The sequence below is a fragment of the Chelon labrosus genome (genome assembly GCF_963514085.1).
Source record: "Chelon labrosus genome assembly, chromosome: 5".
NCBI lineage: Eukaryota > Metazoa > Chordata > Actinopteri > Mugiliformes > Mugilidae > Chelon > Chelon labrosus.
The window spans coordinates 6,971,929-6,993,991 of record NC_140341.1 but is presented as its reverse complement, the minus strand read 5'-3'; the positions used below and the strand labels follow the sequence as shown (position 1 = coordinate 6,993,991).

Here is a 22,063-nt window from a genome sequence, read left to right as displayed (position 1 = left end):
TATGGCTGTCTCCTTGTTGAGCTTTACCGTCTTCTTCCAGGACGAAGGCAGAAGCATCAAACGAGGTGAAAATCATTATAAATCGGGTCATGTCGAGAGCTGTAGTTACACGAAGGGAGTTTTGGTCGGTTCTGTACGCGCCAGCATGCGGGACTTGTAGTTCGTTTAATTACGTATTTTCCATAGCGTTTTACTTAACTATCTTGCGACAAACTGTGACATTCTTGACATGTAAAATCATTTTTTATTCTGAAAAACAACATATGTATAATCCAAGGCACAAGTCGATCGGGACCAGAAAATAATTTATCTTTCGCCATAGACTGCCGTTCATATTTTTTCGAAAGATAGGTCCCATAACCCGGAAGTAGAGGGGGCGGGACTTCGGCTCTCTATGTGGCGTATGTCTATGGTGACGCCCACTTCAAGATTTGGTTCCGTTTTTTTCCTCCCAGCAGCAGTGCGAAAGCGTGTTGCATTTAGGAAATGTGGTTATTTTGGCGACTGTATACCAAACGACGAAACAATAGAGTAAGAATCAACACAACACGTTTTCAGTTGATTAGTTTTTTAGAATCCATTAATAAAGCACGTGAGCAAGACGATTGTTTAAAACAAACGTTTAAAGGAGAATAAAATCAACGTCAGGCTGATGTTTGTTGTGAAGTTCACTGTGACAAACCGAAATCGCACAAAAAGACGTGCATGTGTTTCAGATGTCGTAACGTACGAGCATATATGAACACAACACGCCTTGCTATTTTTACACTTCGCGACTGGTCCGATGGTCCTCTATCTGAGCTCTGTCTATTTTTCAGAGTTGTTTCTGATATTGTTTGTCATCTCTCAAGTTTCTTTTCAATTTATTTCGGAGGAGATGGAGTCGGCTTTTACCGCTATCTGTAAGGTGACGGCTGTGATTGTTTTGATGACCGTAAATACGTCTCGTGTCAAAGCAGGTAGGATTAGCGTGTTTTTTTACACTCTAGGCCTACTCTTTCTCGACTTTTAAAAGTAAAGTCAGTATATGTTTTACCACTTAAACGCGCCTGCACGGCTGCATATCTGTAATTCATTTAATAAAAGATGGTTTTGGTTTTTCAACTCATATCTAATGTTTGAGGCGATGGTGGTTCATGGTCTCATCTGTGAGTTATTCGAGGGGCATCGCTGTACTCCAGCCGCTCGGCTAACCGGCTAGGCTATGCAGCTATGCAGCCTAGCCGCTCCAGCCGCAAGGCTAACCGGCTAGGCTATGCAGCTATGCAGCCTAGCCGCTCCAGCCGCAAGGCTAACCGGCTAGGCTATGCAGCTATGCAGCCTAGCCGCTCCAGCCGCAAGGCGAGGCAGCCTAGCCGCGTTCATAACCCGGGGACAGACAGTCAATGGCTTAGCCGCTCACTTCTCGCCCTCGCTCTGAGCGGCCTCTCGTAGAGAGCAGTTTTCAAGCTCATTCTAGTGTCTCCATCTTTGTCTCACTCCATCTACCTCCCAGCAGATTCAGCAGTGGTCAGAGAGGTGGAGCTGAGGCTCAAGACAGCCTGCTACCTGGGAGGTCACTCAAAGCAGCCATGCCATTAATTTTGCAGAATATACAGGTTTTTAATTAACAGGTGACTTATATATTGGTCAGGTTTTGTAGTTCATTTCAGTTTACCTGTCGACAGTCTAAACCCTCAATAATGGTGACATCAGCCTTCAGTTCAGCAAAACTCCACTATTACTATATTTGCTAATTTTGAGAAATAAGCTCTAGAGACCAAAACTGTTTTTGTACCAGGTTGGAAACAGTTTATTTATGTTGTAAAGTTGGACGTTACTCTCACATAGAGGTTAACTTGGACAGCTGCCCTCCATACTATCACATGAGATGTAGTAGCTGTCTGTTGTTCTGCTTAAATTAAACATATTCTTTCTACGTGATCATTTGGATCATAAAACTATATCTGACTATGTTTGGTTAATTTTAACTGTACAGCAGCAACGATTGCAGTTTAATTACGCTACTGAATTACGTGCATCTGTTGTAGTGTTTTACTACATTCAAAGTATCATTTATGAATTTGCCATGACCTATAAACTTTACATTCACACTTATTAATTTTAAACACAAGTGTTTTCAATGCCTGCACAGCTCATATGTGTCCCAGGAGGGATTTGAACCCCTCATTTTGGGGAATGTAAAATAAATAACTAAATGGGAGGAGTCCCGAGAAGACCTTTAATCCTATTGGCTGTTTTTTTTGTTACAACTATCCACAACTGGCCCCTTGCTGTGAGGCATCAGTGATAACCACCACACCACTGTGCTGCTCTGGATGCATGAGATGAAAAATGTAATGGCTGAAAAAAGTTTATCTTCTTCTGTATATGCTGAATATAACTTGTGGCCTCTTACGTCATTGATTTTTGCAAATATGATCAAATGGCTGAAATCAGGGAAACTGTCAGGTGGAATATCTGAAGACAAAGTTAGTGATGAAGGAGGAGAGGAACCAAGAGAGAGAGAGAGGAATCAACAGAGGAGAGAAATGGATCAGGGAGTTGAAGAAGAGCTGATGACGGGGTTGTGTTTTTATTTAACGCGGCTAAACATATTCTAACATTTCCTCCAACTTATCTGCTTTCTGCCTCTGATCCTGAGCCTGTCCTCCATCCTCTTTGCTCTTAAAAGTGGAACTTTGTTGCATTTATGTTTTTGTTATATTTGTGTTCAGGTCATTTCAGCAATGAAGGGGCAGTTGGTTGTAATGTTTTATGACTGAACTGTATATTTAACAGCAGAGTAACTGTAATACTGTATTTTATCAATGACTATTTTAAAAAATAAATAAGTTCTTGTATTTTATTTTGCAGACATCTACAAGAAAGTGGGAGATAAAGTTGTCCTTAGTCCAGGCTCTGTGGCTGATACCATCACCAGCATAACATGGAAACATGAAAAGGACATTGTCATGGAGAAGTATGGATACAAGCTTAAAATCTACCCGCAGTTCAAAGGTACAGTCTGTCTTAAATTTTGAGACATGAATATTATAATCATCTAAATGCATTGAATTAAACTCCTAAAGTATACTTAAAATTGAAGGATAATTTTTTCTTTGTTTGGTCAATTTTCAGAGATTTCTACATCTTAAAAACGTTATACTGCTCAGATCATCCCAGAGAACGTGAATTCATCTAATTTATTTCAAATGATCTCCTTAAAATTCAAGTTAGTAACATGACTATTGTCCTTTTAGGTCGCTGTACACTGAATATCATAACTGGAGAGCTGACCATCTCAGGCCTGACACTAAATGACAGCGGCAGCTACACAGCAGAGGTCAACGACAAAGTCTTGGACACGACTACGATTCAGGTTATCTGTAAGTGGAGTAAATTTAACTGAAGTTTGACTGAAATATTTATTAATTTATTCACCTGAACTCTAATGAAATGTTTGTTTGTTTCTATCAGCTGCCGTTCCTACACCCACTGTCTCAAAAAGCTGTGATGCTGAAAACACCCACTGTGTTTTCACCTGTGAATGCACCACTACAGACGCTGAACCAGTCACCTATACCTGGTGGTCAGGTGAAGAGATGAAGAGTAAAACCAAGGAGCTCAACATAACAACGGTTTGTGGCTGAATCTGTAACAGACGGGTTTATGTAATTCACACGTTCATGCACTCTGTGACTTTTTGTTGAGAGAATCTCTCAACTAACACACCAAACATCATCATCTATAATCTAGATGTTAAGAACAAAGATTAAATACCATTTTAATTTATGAACTAATGTTGTTTTTCACTGGATTTCTAGGAGGAGAAGAAGCCTTCATTTGTCTGTAAGGTGGAAAACCCAGTCAGCTCTGAAATCAGCAAACCAGTCAACAACCCTTTCATCATCTCCTCCTCCAACACTCGTGAGTTTACATCATCAAATATCTACATAGAGAAGTAAGGATCTGGTGAAATAGTAACTTTGGAATACTATTTTTATTCTTTCTTATTTTTTTGTTTGTAGAGAATCTGTATTGGTTGTTCATACTGGTGGTCTTGATCCTAGTAGTTGTTGGTGGTGTCGTCTTCTACAAAAACAAAATAGATAAAGGTAAGAATTCACTAAAGATTATAATTTATGCTACAGAATTAAATATGCATCTGTGTATTATCATTATACACTCACCGGCCACTTTATTAGGTACATCTGTCCAACTGCTCGTTAACTTAAATTTCTAATCAGCCAATCACATGGCAGAAACTCAATGCATTTAGGCATGTAGACATGGTCAAGACGATCTGCTTCAGTTCAAACCGAGCATCAGAATGGGGAAGAAAGGTGATTTAAGTGACTTTGAACGTGGCATGGTTGTTGGTGCCAGACGGGCTGGTCTGAGTATTTCAGAAACTGCTGATCTACTGGGATTTTCACGCACAACCATCTCTAGGGTTTACAGAGAATGGTCCGAAAAAGAGAAAATATCCAGTGAGCGGCAGTTCTGTGGGCGCAAATTCCTTGTTGATGCCAGAGGTCAGAGGAGAATGGCCAGACTGGTTCGAGCTGATAGAAAGGCAACAGTAACTCGAATAACCACTCGTTACAACCGAGGTATGCAGAAGAGCTTCTCTGAACGCACAACACGTCGAACCTTGAGGCGGATGGGCTACAGCAGCAGAAGACCACACCGGGTGCCACTCCTGTCAGCTAAGAACAGGAAACTGAGGCTACAATTCGCACAGGCTCACCAAAATTGGACAATAGAAGATTGGAAAAACGTTGCCTGGTCTGATGAGTCTCGATTTCTGCTGCGACATTCGGATGGTAGGGTCAGAATTTGGCGTCAACAACATGAAAGCATGGATCCATCCTGCCTTGTATCAACGGTTCAGGCTGGTGGTGGTGGTGTAATGGTGTGGGGGATATTTTCTTGGCACACTTTGGGCCCATTAGTACCAATTGAGCATCGTGTCAACGCCACAGCCTACCTGAGTATTGTTGCTGACCATGTCCATCCCTTTATGACCACAGTGTACCCATCTTCTGATGGCTACTTCCAGCAGGATAACGCGCCGTGTCATAAAGCGCGAATCATCTCAGACTGGTTTCTTGAACATGACAATGAGTTCACTGTACTCAAATGGCCTCCACAGTCACCAGATCTCAATCCAATAGAGCACCTTTGGGATGTGGTGGAACGGGAGATTCGCATCATGGATGTGCAGCCGACAAATCTGCAGCAACTGCGTGATGATATCATGTCAATATGGACCAAACTCTCTGAGGAATGTTTCCAGTACCTTGTTGAATCTATGCCACGAAGGATTAAAGCAGTTCTGAAGGCAAAAGGGGGTCCAACCCGGTACTAGCAAGGTGTACCTAATAAAGTGACCGGTGAGTGTAAATGTACCTATTAACACTAATTAGTTCTTTAAGTGTAGTATCTGATATCCCATTCAAGTTTATGTTGAATGGGTACCTTTCTATTATTTGGTGTCCCACAGGGTTCTGTTCTGGGTCCATTGTTGTTCAGTGTATATGTTCTACAGGTTATTGGATCATTATACTGAACCAGGATACATTTTTTTTAGGCTCTGTTTTGAAGGGTTGTTGAAGACACAATGTGGAGTTCTGATGACAATTTCTTATTTTTTTTGACAGGGAACAACGTCATGAATCCTGACATCAAGGATGGTGAGGAGAAGTAATGATTATAGTCATTAGTATTAATTATTCCAGTTATCCATCTATTATCTATTCAATCATGCATTCAAATAATTTAAAGGTGACAGAGAATGAAAAAACGTTTTTACCTTGTCTTAGTTGAATAACGGTAGTCTGCCCGCATTCACGAACATACGAAAAGTGCTAGACATTCTGAACATCTCCGTTTCATAGAAATTCCTCCTTTAGAAATGTCAGCCAGAAAATGGCCCAATCTGAACAACGGATACATATTACGTAAAATGCATCTCACTGCCCCCCCACTCTCATTCAGTTCCCTCCCCTTCAAAATAATTTGCATACATCCGCCCTCTCGCCTCCAACGGGAAGTACATTGCAGCAGTGCTTGCGGAGTTCAAGGCGAAATGGCGAGTCGCGTTCCGAGGTGTGCTCTTCCAGGCTGTGCAAGCGGTGTGCAAACTTTCCATTACATTCCCACCGAAAGAAATGCACGAGATGCGTGGCTGCTGTTCATTTATAATCGGATTCCAACTACATTCAACCACAGACTGCGACTTTGTTTGTGAACGGCAGTCCATGGCGAAAGATAAATTATTTTCTGGTCCCGATCGACTTGTGCCTTGGATTATACATATGTTGTTTTTCAGAATAAAAAATGATTTTACATGTCAAGAATGTCACAGTTTGTCGCAAGATAGTTAAGTAAAACGCTATGGAAAATACGTAATTAAACGAACTACAAGTCCCGCATGCTGGCACGTACAGGACCGACCAAAACTCCCTTCGGAAAGTAGAGGGGCGGGACTTCGGCTCTCTATAGCGAAGTTTACATTCTTTTGAGTGGCAGCAAATGCAGCCAATCAGCGTCAAGTGCTTGCATTTCATAATGAGGTTGCCAGTTAAGCCCGAAGGGGCGCCAAATAGGTGCAAAACCACGCGTTTTAAATCCCCCACCCTAATATAGCTTTCTGAGAGAGGTTTTTAGGAAGCTTCTAAGGCATTACAGACCCAACCAAAATTTTGTTGTCTGCATGTCACATCACAGATCAAGGATAAATACCCCGTTCAATCATTCTATGTCACCTTTAAAATAACAGGAAATCAGCAAATATTTGTAATTTTAAAGCTGGAACTAGAGGACAATTAAATTTTTTTTAATCTCGCATTACAAGTTTTTGAAGACATACGTGTAAATATAGTTTGTAGATGCGTCATGATGGTTCTTTTATTTTTTGACAGTGAACACACCAAGGGCTCCTCTCTCTGATGCTGGCGGCGCTGGTAAAATGTTATTTAGATGTGAAATTGTTTAATGTAACAGATACATTGTGGTCCTGACGTTTCTTTTGATGCTTTTATTAGTCCAAGAATGTTCCAGTAAACAACCATGTCTTATATCCATCGAGTGACAAGCTAAGAAGGTCGGACGCAAACTGTAAGTCAAGTAAAGTTTTTTTCAGGTAGAACTGAACCATGACACCTTGAGAACCCATGTTTTATTCTTTTCTACCTTGTAGATCAATACTGAAGTCATCCAAACTAAAGAAACACACATGGAATTGTGTAGTAAACAAAAAAACGTGCAAAAACAAACCAGAATATTTTATGTTTTAGATTTTAGATTCTTCTGGAGATAATCACCTGGAATGGTTTTCCAACAGTCCTGAAGCAGTTTTCTGAGGTGTTGAGGACTTGGCCCTCAGTCTAACTCATCCCATCATTTTGTTCAACTCCTCACTGGACTGATTGTAACTGAAACGTTTTGGTCATGGTAGTTTTTGGTCAGTGTCTTTTCATGTATATTTTGTACATAGATTTCTTTACCTTTATAGATTATGTGTGGTATTCTGAGTGCCTGTACATTGCTGCTGCAACACTGTTAGATAAATATCCTCATCATCTGTCCACCAGAGGTCAGTGTTACACTTGGATATGATTTTCATTTCAAGGAAAGTGTAAAGATGGGTGACACTGGAACATCACATGACTATTTATTCATTTAATTCATTTTCAGTGTAAAGTTTGGTTTTAACTTTACCACACATATCTGTTAAGCTGTTACACTGTCCATCTTGACACTCTTGTCTTTTTGTATAAATATCATGCTGTTCGCTTGTGCCTTAAATTGTCCCCCAGAGACAAAAAGTTTTCTGAATCTGAATGGATGAGTTGTGATTGAATAACATCAGAGTGGAAAACAACGTGGATTTTTTTTTTCTCCATTTGTTTGTTCTGTCACTGACAAAACTGATTAAATCACTGCTTTACAAACAGAGAGAACCTGTGTCTCATTTAGATTTAGTCATTTAGTAAGAGTTGTATCAAGACATTTCAAGCTTCAAATGTCTTCTTTACCAGCTGGTGGTGTTTTGCAGATACAAGGTCATCAGAAACATTGGTGTTTTTTGTTTTATATATGTTCAGTATTGAAAATGTCTCGCTTTGAACCTTTGACAGGGATCCAGCGTTGGAGGATCAGGCCTGTGAATGAATCTATAGAGGTGGACAATGTAAAGATGTCTCTATCCACAGGTAGATCCAGTGTGTTATTACATCATATGGTTCATTCATTCATTCATTCAGTTGGGGTTAGCTCCAGCTGTCACTGGGTGAGAGGTGGGGTACACCCTGGACAGGTCTCCAGTCTATCTCAGGGCTAACACAGAGAGACAGACAACCATTCACACTCACACCTACGGCCAATTTAGAATCAATGAACCTAACCAGCATGTCTTTGGATGGTGGGAGGAAGCTGGAGAACAACAACATTTATTTATGGGATTAAACAGGTTGATCACCTTTTTTACTTTTTACTCTGATAGTTACTTTTTACTGTGAATGTTGAAGTTTTGAACACAGAACGCTTTATTAATCCCCAAAGGGCAATTCAGTTTCTACAGTCCACCATCTAGACATACAACCATTCACACAACAATAATATAGCAGGAGTAGCATGATATAGCCTGGGTCCAAGTACAATTAATAAGTAATAAACATCAGAAGCAGAATAAATAATGATAAAATAGAATACAATAGAGAATAAAAAATAGCGAATGAAATAAGAAAAAAATATCTGCCCAGAATAAAAGGTAATATGTTCTTATTAGAAACACATAATAATAACTAAAAAAAAAAAAAAAAAAATTGCCAAGTTCAAAATGAGTAATAAATAACTCAAATAAATAAATTAACGAATGGAAGATGTTAAATTGCTTGTCCTTTAACAACTGTAACACTGTATGTAAGGCTGTTAAATGTCTGCACCCCCAGTAACCTGAGAACAATTCAAACCATGTCTCGCATGCATCGCAAAAACCTTGAAGCGTTTCTACCTAGTGGTTCAGTGTTAAGATTTAGAGCGACGTAAAAGAGCTGTAGCAAATAAAAGTCTGTGCTGTTAGTACAATTATTAAAGCAGAAATCCCTAAAATTATGAATGAGGGTTTTATATTTACAGCAGTGTCTATTAATTAGAGAAGAGTAAGAGTTAAACAGTAGTTACATTCAGTGAGACGTCTTCCTCATAACATTATATTACTATTAATCTCCTTCCACATTTGAACAAATCTTGCATGACAGCAAGTCAAAACGAACCCATCGTCTATAGGCTACGTTGTGGCAGCAAAGAACATTGAATGAATGAGAAGCGTTTGTTTTGAATGCCCTCTCATTACTCATTGTAGTATGCACTAGTCAAAGGTTAGGGTGCATTCTGGAAAGCTCTGTGGGCAAATAACAAGGGAGAAAACACTAACACTGTCACATCTCGGGCAATTTGTGAGTTAAGATGCTGACATACTGCAAGCATGTCAGACCTGGTCAGACAAATCCATTTTGTCTGCATCTACTAAGACCTTCAGCAACATCAGTGTCACAGGACAGACCCTGAGTCTGAGTTACAGGAAGGGCTGCAGCGATAGGTCGTCTGCTCAGCTGACAGGTTTGCATCCTTTTGCAGCTCCATAAAAGATCTTTTAAGTCATTTTTAACGTTTGTTTTGAAGCGGCGTAAAAAGTTTCTTTAAGGTGTGCAGGATTGGAAAGGACGGAAAGATATGTGATGTTGAGACGTCACCAGAAGTTACTGCACTATAATTTATAACTTATGAATACTATTTCAGTTAAACAATGGACAGGCTGAGTGTATCACTCTCTTCTGTCCAGTGTTTTTCTTTCCTACCGTCGTGAAACCACAATTTCTTCCTGCTATAAGAAGTAGAACTCACCGAGGTTGTGGCCTGCCATGCCACGTTTGTGTCAAAGAACAACTTGTCAACCCTCCTATGGTTTCTCCATGAATGAACTATGCTCAGATGCCAGCCAGCTGTTAGTTGGGCGTAACTGACTATTCTTCACACACGGGAAACTTGAGGGTGTGTGATTCAGCCAACGTTTCAGCTATTTCTACACTTACACCAGCACATGCTCAGAGGGTTTACTGCCACTCTGCAGCTTACCGTAAGGAAAAAGTGTATTCAAACCATATAGAGACACACTATATGGCCTAATAGGATCAAATCTCCTCCATTTGCATCTAACTAGTGATATACCTGTCTTTTGGCATGTGTACGCTCTGTTGTGATTAAGACGCCAGCATCTAAATAATAATCTCTTAACAACAGCCTCTTGATGTGTCTTAGTGTCACATCAGACCACAAAGTGAGTCTGATGTGACCGAATGTAGTCATCTCATCACTATCCTGCAGGATACCCCAAGTGTAAAACACACCAACGAGGGTCGGCGTCGATACCTGAAATATACAAAAGGTTGTGACAACACTTCCTGGAGGGGCCGACCCTTGCAGCAGACAAAGGGATGCAAAAGGGGTGTTCCTCAGGTATAAATGTTTAGGTTTCCCCACATTCGGGGTCTTTCTTCACCTTTGACCGCTCCCGTGTTGATTGACCTCTTCTTTGCAAAGAAAATAAAACCTTGTCGGCCGGCAGAAGTCTCTATTTCATTCTACACCAGCAGCAGAGGAAAAACTTCCACAACACTATGTATATGCTGCTACCCAGGGGTGGAGCAGCAATTTTAAAAGTGGGGGGGTTCTAGGGGTAGCACATGAGCACCGCAACTTCCTTTGGCCCCTGTTTCAGTTTTCAAAACTAATGCAGTGCATTTCTAGATTTTCATCACGAGGATATGCAAATAATATTGCTTTCAATGTACATGTACATTATAGCACAACGCTATATAACCCAAGATATATAATCACAAGCAGTCACATACCATGGTATTAAGCAGTTCATTTATGTTTTATGAAAGAACAAGTGTGAGTGACAAGAACACTGCGTTCCCACCCTCTCCTCTTATGTTCTCCCCTTCTTCTTTGGTGCCCTCTCCCTTTTCTCTAGTGTTCTCTCCCTATTCTTCTCCATGCTCTCCTTTGGCCTGACTCCTGGACTTCCCTTCCTCATCCTACATAAAGAACTCAATGTTAATATTCCCAAACATGGAAGTGTTGAAATATTTTATGTAAACTTAGAACAAACCTCTACAGCCTTGATTTTGATGAGGAAACATTCCTTTCTTTTGTTGTTCTTTTATCTGCTTTTTATTAATAATTTCACATATATTTTGTTGTTCTAATCTGTTTTAACTAATCTTTCATCCCTTTATTGTACTCTATATTATTGTTTTATTCCTCTTATTATTTAAGATTTTAATAGTTTTATTGCAGTTCATTGTCTTCATTTCTATTCTTTTCTAGTTTCTGAGAGCAGTAACAGGGATGAGTTGATGTAGGGGATTTTCTTCATTGAAAAGGGTTTAAGCTCCAACAAATAGCTTTAAGTTACGTAAATGAACACCTACATGGCATTAATGCAAGAATATGTACTACTGTACAGTTGAATTAGTGCATTTATGGATTGACAGCTTTCTGTTTCCCTCCTGTCACCTAATTACATGACAACTTGAGTGGAAAAATAAGTCAATCTTCTGCTGCCTTTCCTTTTTGGCAATCATAACAAAAAGAATAATGCTTGCAAAACTTTGCATTAACTTTGTTTGCCACCTGGCTTGCTTAATAGTTTTGTTATTTACAGAGAAAATTCTACATTATTAACTATTTAAATTACCGTTTCATACACTATATTACCAAAAGTATTCGCTCACCCATTCAAATGATCAGAATCAGGTGTTCTAATCACTTGGCCTGGCCCCAGGTGTATAAATTCAAGCACTCAGGCATGCAGACTGTGAAACAAGACATTTGTGAAAGAATGGGCCGCTCTCAGGAGCTCAGTGAATTCCAGCGTGGAACTGTCATAGGATGCCACTTGTGCAACAAATCCAGTCGTGAAATTTCCTCGCTCCTAAATATTCCACAGTCAACTGTCAGCTCTATTATAACAAAATGGAAGCGTTTGGGAAAAACAGCAACTCAGCCACGAAGTGGTAGGCCACGTAAAGTGACGGAGAGGGGTCAGCGGATGCTGAAGCGCATAGTGCAAAGAGGTCGCCGACTTTCTGCACAGTCAATTGCTACAGAGCTACAAACTTCATGTGACCTTCAGATTAGCCCAAGTACAGTACGCAGAGAGCTTCATGGAATGGGTTTCCATGGCCGAGCAGCTGCAGCCAAGCCACACATCACCAAGTGCAATGCAAGGCGTCGGATGCAATGGTGTAAAGCACGCCGCCACTGGCCTCTAGAGCAGTGGAGACGCGTTCTCTGGAGTGATGAATCACGCTTTACCATCTGGCAATCTGATGGACGAGTCTGGGTTTGGAGGTTGCCAGGAGAACGGTACATTTCAGATTGCATTGTGCCAACTGTGAAATTTGGTGGAGGAGGAATTATGGTATGGGGTTGTTTTTCAGGAGCTGGGCTTGGCCCCTTAGTTCCAGTGAAAGGAACATTGAATGCTTCAGGATACCAAAACATTTTGGACAATTCCATGCTCCCAACCTTGTGGGAACAGTTTGGAGCGGGCCCCTTCCTCTTCCAACATGACTGTGCACCAGTGCACAAAGCAAGGTCCATAAAGACGTGGATGACAGAGTCTGGTGTGGATGAACTTGACTGGCCTGCACAGAGTCCTGACCTGAACCCGATAGAACACCTTTGGGATGAATTAGAGCGGAGACTGAGAGCCAGGCCTTCTCGACCAACATCAGTGTGTGACCTCACCAATGCGCTTTTGGAAGAATGGTCAAAAATTCCTATAAACACTCTCCTCAACCTTGTGGACAGTCTTCCCAGAAGAGTTGAAGCTGTAATAGCTGCAAAAGGTGGACCGACATCATATTGAATTCTATGAGTTAGGAATGGGATGGCACTTCAGTTCATAGAATGAGTAAAGGCAGGTGAGCGAATACTTTTGGTAATATAGTGTACCTCTGCTCTGTTCGCTGTCTGCTGCAGCGAGTGACGGGTCAGCAGCATAATACCTTAGGAAAAAGTGGGGGGGATGAAATCAGTTTGTTGAAATCAGTTGTCACATCCGTGGGGAAGGGGGTGTTGCAACACATGGGTGTGACGCCCATGCTGCTACCCCCCCCAGTCCCAAACACTTATACAAATGCTGTTCCAGCGATTTCACTTCCCCTAAGTCATGTTTGTGTTTCATAGACACTACCAGAGGGCCACATAGGACCGCACACTTAACCAGATATGATAAAACTGCCATTTTAAATATGTTTGTATATATTTGTATATTTGTATATTGAAATGTTGGGGTGCCAGTCAGAGTCAAGTCTGACAAAGTAAAATAAAACAGAACAAAAATAGTTTCGTCAACCCACACAAAATAATAACCAGGCAGATCAAACACATCAATAGACCACAAAAGCAATCAAACAAACCAGCAATGCGATTTCCACCACATATATTTTCACAATTATAATCCACCGTGCAAAATCCCAGTTCAGTCCATTTGGGAAAAGTCCGTTTCAGTGTTCCACAATACCACAGTTCAGTCCAATACATGCGCCACCACAAAACAACAACTCAAAACTCCGGTGGCGAGGTGGTTAGCACTGATGCCTCACAGCAAGAAGGTCACCGGTTCGAATCCATGTGTGTGGAGTTTTTCTGTGTGGAGTTTGCATGTTCTCCCTGTGTCTGCGAGGGTTCTCTCCGCGTACTCCGGCTTCCTCCCACCATCCAAAGACATGCTCATTAGGTTAATTGGTGAATCTAAATTGCCCGTAGGTGTGACTGTGAGTGTGAATGGTTGTCTGTCTCTCTGTGTGTGGCCCTGCGATGGACTGGCGACCTGTCCAGGGTGTACCCCTGCCTCTCGCCCGATGACAGCTGGGATAGGCTCCAGCAGACCCCCGTGACCCTTAACAGGACTAAACGGGTTTAGAAGATGGATGGATGGATGGAACTCAGAGTAACCAGCGTCCAGCAAACAGCACATACAAAACAAAAATGCACACCGGGTACTCACGGTATCGAAGTTTTTAACGTTAGTCAGTCAGTCAGAGTCGGACGTTGCTCCACTGGACCCGGCGTCTCCCGACTCCTGAGACAGCTGATCCGACAGGGAAATAAATACATCCACCAGGTAATCGTGCCGACGGAACTCCGAGAGACGTTACGCTCGAAGCAGACGCTCGAAACAGTGTCGAGCTTTCAAAGCAGAAGTATTGCGACAAGACGTGTCGATGCCTCGCTTCATCAGTTGAAAAATCACGCCCCAAATGAAGCTTCATTGCGGGATTGTCAAACTCACAGTGCTTATAAATGGGCACAATCCCAGGAGAGTTTTGCATATGTTACATTCATTGATTTAGAACGAGGGAGAGTGAAGTTTAAGGTAAGATTAGTATAACATTAGAATAACTTGCACACTCACATCGGCACATAAGCATTCACACACTGTACACTGATTTACATACCTGTTTACATACATAGAAGACGAACATACTAAAGCCTAACTCAGCTAAAATTATCTTGTTTTTAAATAAAAATCTCTAAACCACCCAAATCCCCTTCCCAGTCTCACAAGCATTTTGTACAACTACTGTCATCACCGTCCCTAGATGCACAAGTATTTCACTTATTTTGTAAATATATTTTTTGTATTTCTATCAATCTTATAAAAGCATATATTTAAAACATACAGTATTATATGATAGCAAACTCATACAAGTATGTTATTTCTATAAAAGAAAAAAAAATCAAGCATTTCAAGATGCACATACTGTAGATCCTTTATTGTTAAGTCAACAACTTTCTGTTTGTTTCCCTTCGTTTCATGCGAATGCTGTGTATAATTTTATCCAGCAGATGTCGCCACATTTAACTGAACTATTTCAACATAATTGCTTCAGATTGATTCAGTGGTTCAGAAAGCTTCGGTTTCTCCATCACTAGGAAATCCAGCGAGAGGATTTAGTAGCCAAGACGCTTAATAACATCAGAGTGGGAAACAACGTGGATTTTTTTCTCCATTTGTTTGTTCTGTCACTGAAAAAACTGATTAAATCACTGCTTTACAAACAGAGAGAACCTGTGTCTCATTTAGATTTAGTCATTTAGTAAGAGTTATATCAAAACATTTCAAGCTTCAAATGTCTTCTTTACCAGCTGGTGGTGTTTTGCAGATACTAGGTCATCAGAAACATTGGTGTTTTTTGTTTTATATATGTTCAGTATTGAAAATGTCTCGCTTTGAACGAGAGAACCTGTCCAAAATCATCTTTGGTGTCTGAGATCAGAGAGACTGAGACCGTTACCACATTGTCAATGTTTTTATATTTAATCATGAGTGAGCAAATAAATAATTATGGTAAAACCTGTTACTTGATTACTGCTGCTTTATTTTTTTATTCACTTTTAATTATATTTTTAGTTGTTATGAAGCAGTTCCCTCTACAGACACTCAACAGATATTTCTATATGATATTTAAATAAATTTACGTGTAAATTTGTCATTGACCCAGGCCAACATAATGTCTCTAGTGTTGTACTTCATAAGACATAGCTGTGTGTTATCAGATTTGATTTTCAATATTAAGATTGTGTTTATCTATAGTAGAGAACGAGGTGAATGCTTAGTGTCCCCAGGCCACCAGGGGACACTGTCACACAGTGAGGGACGTAGCGGGCCGCAGACAGGTGTTGTGGGAATAATTGACAGTCAGCTCCTACATACGGTCAATGAATGATTCCCGTTAGCGAGAATATTAAACAAACACAGTAATGGCATCAAAAAGAAGTTATCTCAGTGGCGTGGAAAACGGAAGAGAAAGAAAACGGAGGAAGAAAAGCGGTGAAACGATAAAGGTAAGACATTTGTTGGTGATGTGGGCTGGACAGGTGGAGGTGAAACGACGTTTTTTAACAACTTTGTTTATTTGTCGTGTTAGCCTGCTAGCTAGCCCTGGATAGTCCTACACCTGGAATGTGGTTACGGGAAATGGCTTCATGCTTGACACTAGAGAAATTAATTTATGTTGCCAAAGTTAAACTAAATAAGTTCACAGAGATATGGGACACTTTTATACAGTTACTGGAAAGTGATCAGACTGAAATTGATGAGTAAATTTGATTGGTGGCTCTAGAGGAAACTAGCATGCCTCTTATAAATAAGCAGGACACTACTGATTTTGTGTTTTATTTAATTTTCAATTATTTTTTTCCTTCTCTCAATGTTTACATGTTTACTCTTGAGGGTTGGGGGAGGAGGGATGTTCACTATGTTACTGTGTTTATGAATAACATTTATTAAAAAGTTAAAATTGAAAAAAACGAAAAAACAAACACATCCACTGGCCTTTTCTCTGTGTCTAGTCAAACTTTGAGGTATTTAACTTAAAGGACAGAACTTATGCAAAGGCAATTCTATACATAATAACTTAACAAAACACTGAACAGTATATTCTGAACCATATATAGAATACAATATAGAAGAGTCCACATTACTCCTCTGACCTCTTTTTAATTTCACGCAGGTTTTGAAATGAAAACAAGCATGTCTAATCTTTCTGGATCTAATCTGCCCCGTCTGGGGGTGCAGATCCCTCCAGCAGTGCTGAACACCCGTTCAGAGGCACAGTTGGATGCTGAAATGCACAAGTATTTCCGTGCACGTTGGGAGAGGAGTGGCAGAGTCCCAGAATTTAATTTCCACCACTCAAGAGGGTTGTTGTCTCCGTTGATCTCTGTCATTCTGGCATAGACATCAAGCTCACGTTCAAGCTCAGGGCACTGACCCCTCTTTTCTTTTTTGTTTTGATGATTGCGAGGAGCCTTTGCATGTCTGTTTCTCTGGTGAATCTACCTCAACTTCAGCCTCAGGCTCAGAGTGTTGCAGAGTCTCCTGCTCCTCGATGTCCTTGATGAGACGTTCTTTCATCTCAGGTGTCATCGCCACAAAGGTGTCTTTGAAACGAGGATCAAGATATGTGTCGCAGTTTTCTAGTACTTAGCAGCTGTCCATATGCTCCTACTCTCATACTCAATACCTTAAACATAATATTGACTGTAAAGATACAATGCTGCTGTAGCATATATAACAGGTTCATGTCACTTCTGGTTTTATAATTGCACAAGATCTATATTTTGTATATATATTGTTGGTTATACTGTCTGCTAACTTGGCACAGTCATAAGCCCTATTCGCACTGGGACCTCCGGTAATGTGTAATGATAGCAGAGGTCGTCTGTGATCTTAATCCCGTGCGAATCGGCCGTGTTCGTAATTTGTGAAGTAAAAATTACACCGCAAATTACCTACCCTATTTCTCGAAACACAGAGGTCCTGTGATAATACTAATCTCGTGCGAATCGGCATCTCTGTGATTTTGGGGTGTGTTTTTAATTTTTCAAGACTTTTGTTTGATTCGCAGCGTTTTTCTGCCTCTCGTCACTTAAGAATTATTAAGGATGTGCTGTAAATCAAAGTCTGGACAGCGGTATCAATAGTCTCATCATCATTTTATTTTTGAATATATATTCTTTTATTATTAATTAGAATTAGAATTATTTTGGTTACCTATCATTTAAATCTGTATTTTTTTGTTATGTTTTGTGTCATGTTGGTGCTATGTTTCTGCTGTTGGTTGCAGGACTCATCACACATTTTACATGTGATTTTGACAGGTGTGCCGTATTCATTTAATGTTTCCATTCATTCATTCATTCATTCATGTTTATTATCTCCTTTTAAATTTTCGTATAGATCTTTTCCTGTTTCATTTTCTATATGAAAGACCTTTGTGTAAATGCTGTCAGTTGGAGGAGTCATCACTCATTTTACATGTGATTTTAAAATTGCAGCACTACAGCACCTGATCGTTTTTGGGTCATCCTCCACCCTCAAACACAACGAAGAAATTTTACCCCAGTTACACATATATTTATTTTATATACCGTTATAAAACTCAAATGTACACACAAATACACTACAATAAAAAACTATATTCAACTACATTACCAAATAAAATTTTCAAGAAAAAACAATGACATGATGGTTCAATTTCACACATAGTTTTTATTAGAAATAGTGCCACACAATGACATAAATAAAAATGTGAAAATTTCTTTTAAATACAATAAAACGCTAAAAGTATTGCACAATAAAAATAAACTATCACTATCAAAATATCACTTTAACTGTACAAAACTTTTAAAAACTTCAAAAATATACACCCCACACCTTTTAAACACTTTAAAAATATAACAAAAACTATACACTCAAACACAACAAAACAATAATACAACTACAGGTCTTCATCAAACACCAGCAGTGCTTCTGCCTCCTCAACCTGACTAAAATCACTGACCTGGACATTCACATCTACCATCATGTCAGCTTGTGCATTCTCCATAACTTGAGATGGCTGACCTTGGTCAGCACCTCTGGGAATAACCTGACTTGCTTTCATCGTCATTACCAGGCCACTGGAATCAACTTCCACTTGCAAGTTCTTCACAGAAACCACTTTCCGGTCTATGGTGTCAACATCTGTGACGCCACCGCCCAGCTGCTCAGTAACAAACATTCTCACTGCTGAGTTTGACATTTGTAGTTTGTGGACCTTTGTATCACTCATCAGAGTTAGTATTCCACCATACAATACAATGAAGTTAGCTGTCATCTGCAACTGCCTGCATTTTTCACAACGGTGACATTCAGACTTGTCATTCAGTTTGACTTGGCTGGCACGACAAAAAGCACAGTGATATCTCCCAACAACTTCTGCACCTTCGACTGTTCCACAAATCTGTAATAACTTTGTAGACTCATCGCTGGCCTCCAACGCTTCAGGTTCCCCAACATCCTGTATTTCAGTGCTTGTACTTAAGACGGTGGTGCTCAATGTGGTTTTCTCACTGAATCTCCTGGTGGTCAAATTAGAGATCTCATAGGACTTGTCAACTGTCAATTTAGTCGGTCCACTACTGTCGCAGATGTTGAATTCCCTCAACTCTCTTTGCACCTGTTAGAAAACAAACAAATAATTATTTAGGATACACTCCTGAAACAAACTCCTATATCTGACAGCAAAAATTGACTCTCCCATGCACGATAAATGTTATCAAATGAAAGATATACCACCTGTTTTTCTCTGCCCTTTACATTCTAACAGTTTACAAAAACCCACATTTCATAATCGGCTTATCATTTATGTGATGTATCATTTCTGCTGTGGCCTTCTTTAACATGCCTGCTTGTACTCTGAAAATGGCTATCTTTACAATCTTACAACTGTAATACAGTAAAATAATGACTTTTCGATTGATATGAGCCCAAGCAGCCTAAAAACATACACAAAACATTCATATACACAGCATACTTCTTTGCTCAATACTATATAAAAAAAAAATCTTGAAAAAATCACCACTACACTCTAAACCTTGACAAATGCTTAACTATTTCATACTTTTCACAAGTTCTTACTTACATCTTGTTAAAGTATAATTAAATTTCGTGCTTCAATTACTTGATATGGTACACATGTTATACAAAAAACACAACAACAATGACAATGCAAAAAACCTTTAACATATCTTTTCTCGTACATTTGAACATCATATAAACATTTGCCTATCACACACCATAATCCCATTCTGCTATTTAGCTTATAATCAAACATGCGCCACTTACTTGTTTTTTAGGGACAGGGGCCAAGACGTTGTCCACTCTCAGAGGGCCAGTTTTTGGGGGTCCTCTAAACAGGAAAGACACCTTGTTTGCCACCTCAATCTCGCTGGACGCATCGCATAAAATCTCAAATGGTGTGTCACCGTAACCTAAACAGAAAGAAACACACAACAAACTTTAGTCCCTTAAATTCTTCACCACGTTAAAATACCAACTCAACAACCACGTGACATGATAAGGTACTTACTGTCCCCTTTCTTGACTTTTGTCAGTTTCACTGGGCTGTGTTCAAGCGACGCTTGCTCGTATCGCCCACGTTTCTCAGGAGTAAACACCACCACCCGATGGTATTCTTCTCTGTTAGTTTGAATTGTGGCATCAAAGTATCTCACATTTTTCTTGGAGATTTTTATTGGGGACACATTGTGCAGATACCCCATCACAGACACTTCCTCCTCCCCACTTCGTTGCTTTTTCGCCGGGCTTGCCATATTGTGTTTTCGTCTTGTCTCCACACTGCAAAACAACCACAACATATCGGTACTGCTGACAAGAACTGTACTTGCATTTCTTACTGCAGTTATTTCACAAATACACACACATAACCTAACAACATCCATCTCTTGAATAAATAGCATTATATGACATCATATATTCTAACTTTAAAAGAACACAAATAGGTTTGCAACATAACTCTCACCTGTTTAGTACTGCAGAAAAGAATTTCTTCAAATTGTAGACGTCAGTAGCAGGAACAAACACAGGTTCTTCAGTGCCAGCAAACAGGACTTGCACCTACGTTGTCAGAAGCTCTCTAACCAGAACAAGATCCTGGTCACTGCTATATACTGTGAGGTGCAAAAAGGGGGCTCGGCCTCCACGCAGGAGCTACAGCTTGTGCAGACGAAAGTCTGGGGGGATTTCAATAGACATGACACCTCAATGTTCACTCCATTAACATGTTAATGAACCAAGATAAGCACAGATACAATGGCAGACAGGATGTCTGCTGAAAAGGATCAGGATGTTCTGACACACTTCTTCCTGACTTTGTGTGAAGTCAGGTAAAGGTTTATTCCTGATCGCTTCATTACAAATATGCTACATAAATATGTCTAAAATAAACACATTTGGATCACTGTTTTATACTGTAACCTACAAAAACATTCCCCACTGTCTACACCAAATTAAAGATGTGTACAAAGAACTCTAGGAATAATTAAATAAAGCTGAAATATCACAGCTGAATTTACAAAACATTAGCTTGTTAAATAAGGACAGGTAAAACAATACAATTGCAAACACAATGATGACAATATCTGAATGTATAGAAACACTTCTTAATAAGTTTGTCTGGAGATTAACAGTGGTCATTAAACATCAGGTCTTTAAGACATAATACCTTTGCTGTTTGTTGTACTCTCCGACTATAATAAAATCCTGATCACTGTCATATATGATAGGATACAAACACACAGCCCAATCTTTACACAGGTGTGGAGCATCTGCAGACAAAACTCTAGGAAACTCTCAATGACTGACACATATTACACCGATTTGCTCGTAACAATAACATGTTGATATGAAAGACTACTAAAAACTACAATGGCACACATGATGTCCAATAAGTAATTCACTAATGTAAACATATTGCTTAACAACTTTGTTTGAATTCTAACACTCATTTACCAATGATCAAATGATCAACATTTCACATGCTCTCTGACCACAAAAAAAATCTAATCAGTGTCATATACTGTTAGATACAAACATAAAAGCCCATCTCTAAACAGTGAGTCAGCATTTGTAGTGAGACTTTGGAGAGATTTCACAAGATGAGACAAACTACACCTGAATGTCCCTTACATTAACATGTTAACGTGGGACATCTCCAACAGAACACAATAGCACACAAGATGTCTGCTACTTACAAATGAATGTGTAAACAGACCTTATGTGGGCCCACAAACACATCATAGCCTCACAATAGTTACATTTACACCGACATACCCATTAACTCTCTCACCCCCGTCCTTTCTCTCTCTCTCACACACACACACACACACACACACACACACAGCGTTTGACACATTCCCACGACTAAACTCACACATGTCAGCTGTCATTACAGCGGTCAGAAAACATAATGTCCGTACTTAAAACTCTTTTAGCTAAAAACTAGCGCTTTTTATCGTTTATCTGTTTATGTGATTTGAATTAAAATTACAACAATGGTCAAAACATGATCGCTCTGCGTGCTGAATGACGTCAGCGCGAAATTACAGCAAATGGCGCGGGAGAGCGAAGATCCTGTCAATCATTTACACA

At 39.8% G+C, this 22,063-nt stretch overlaps 1 protein-coding gene across 2 annotated transcripts; it reads right to left on the bottom strand.

The window, feature by feature from the left end:
- Positions 1-18,241: 18,241 nt before the first annotated feature.
- Positions 18,242-21,345, bottom strand: LOC311488076 (uncharacterized protein). Of its 2 annotated transcripts, XM_084544583.1 has the most exons (4): positions 20,436-21,345; positions 19,983-20,251; positions 19,739-19,884; positions 18,242-19,070 (listed from the first exon to the last, which is right to left on the bottom strand). In XM_084544583.1, exons 2-4 carry the CDS (start codon positions 20,224-20,226, stop codon positions 18,351-18,353), a joined length of 1,110 nt encoding a protein of 369 aa, XP_084400709.1. In that variant the 5' UTR covers positions 20,227-20,251; positions 20,436-21,345; the 3' UTR covers positions 18,242-18,350. The 2 variants fall into 2 exon arrangements, with proteins under 2 accessions (XP_084400709.1, XP_084400708.1); XM_084544582.1 differs by having other exon boundaries at positions 19,983-21,345.
- Between the last annotated feature and the right edge of the window lie 718 nt (positions 21,346-22,063).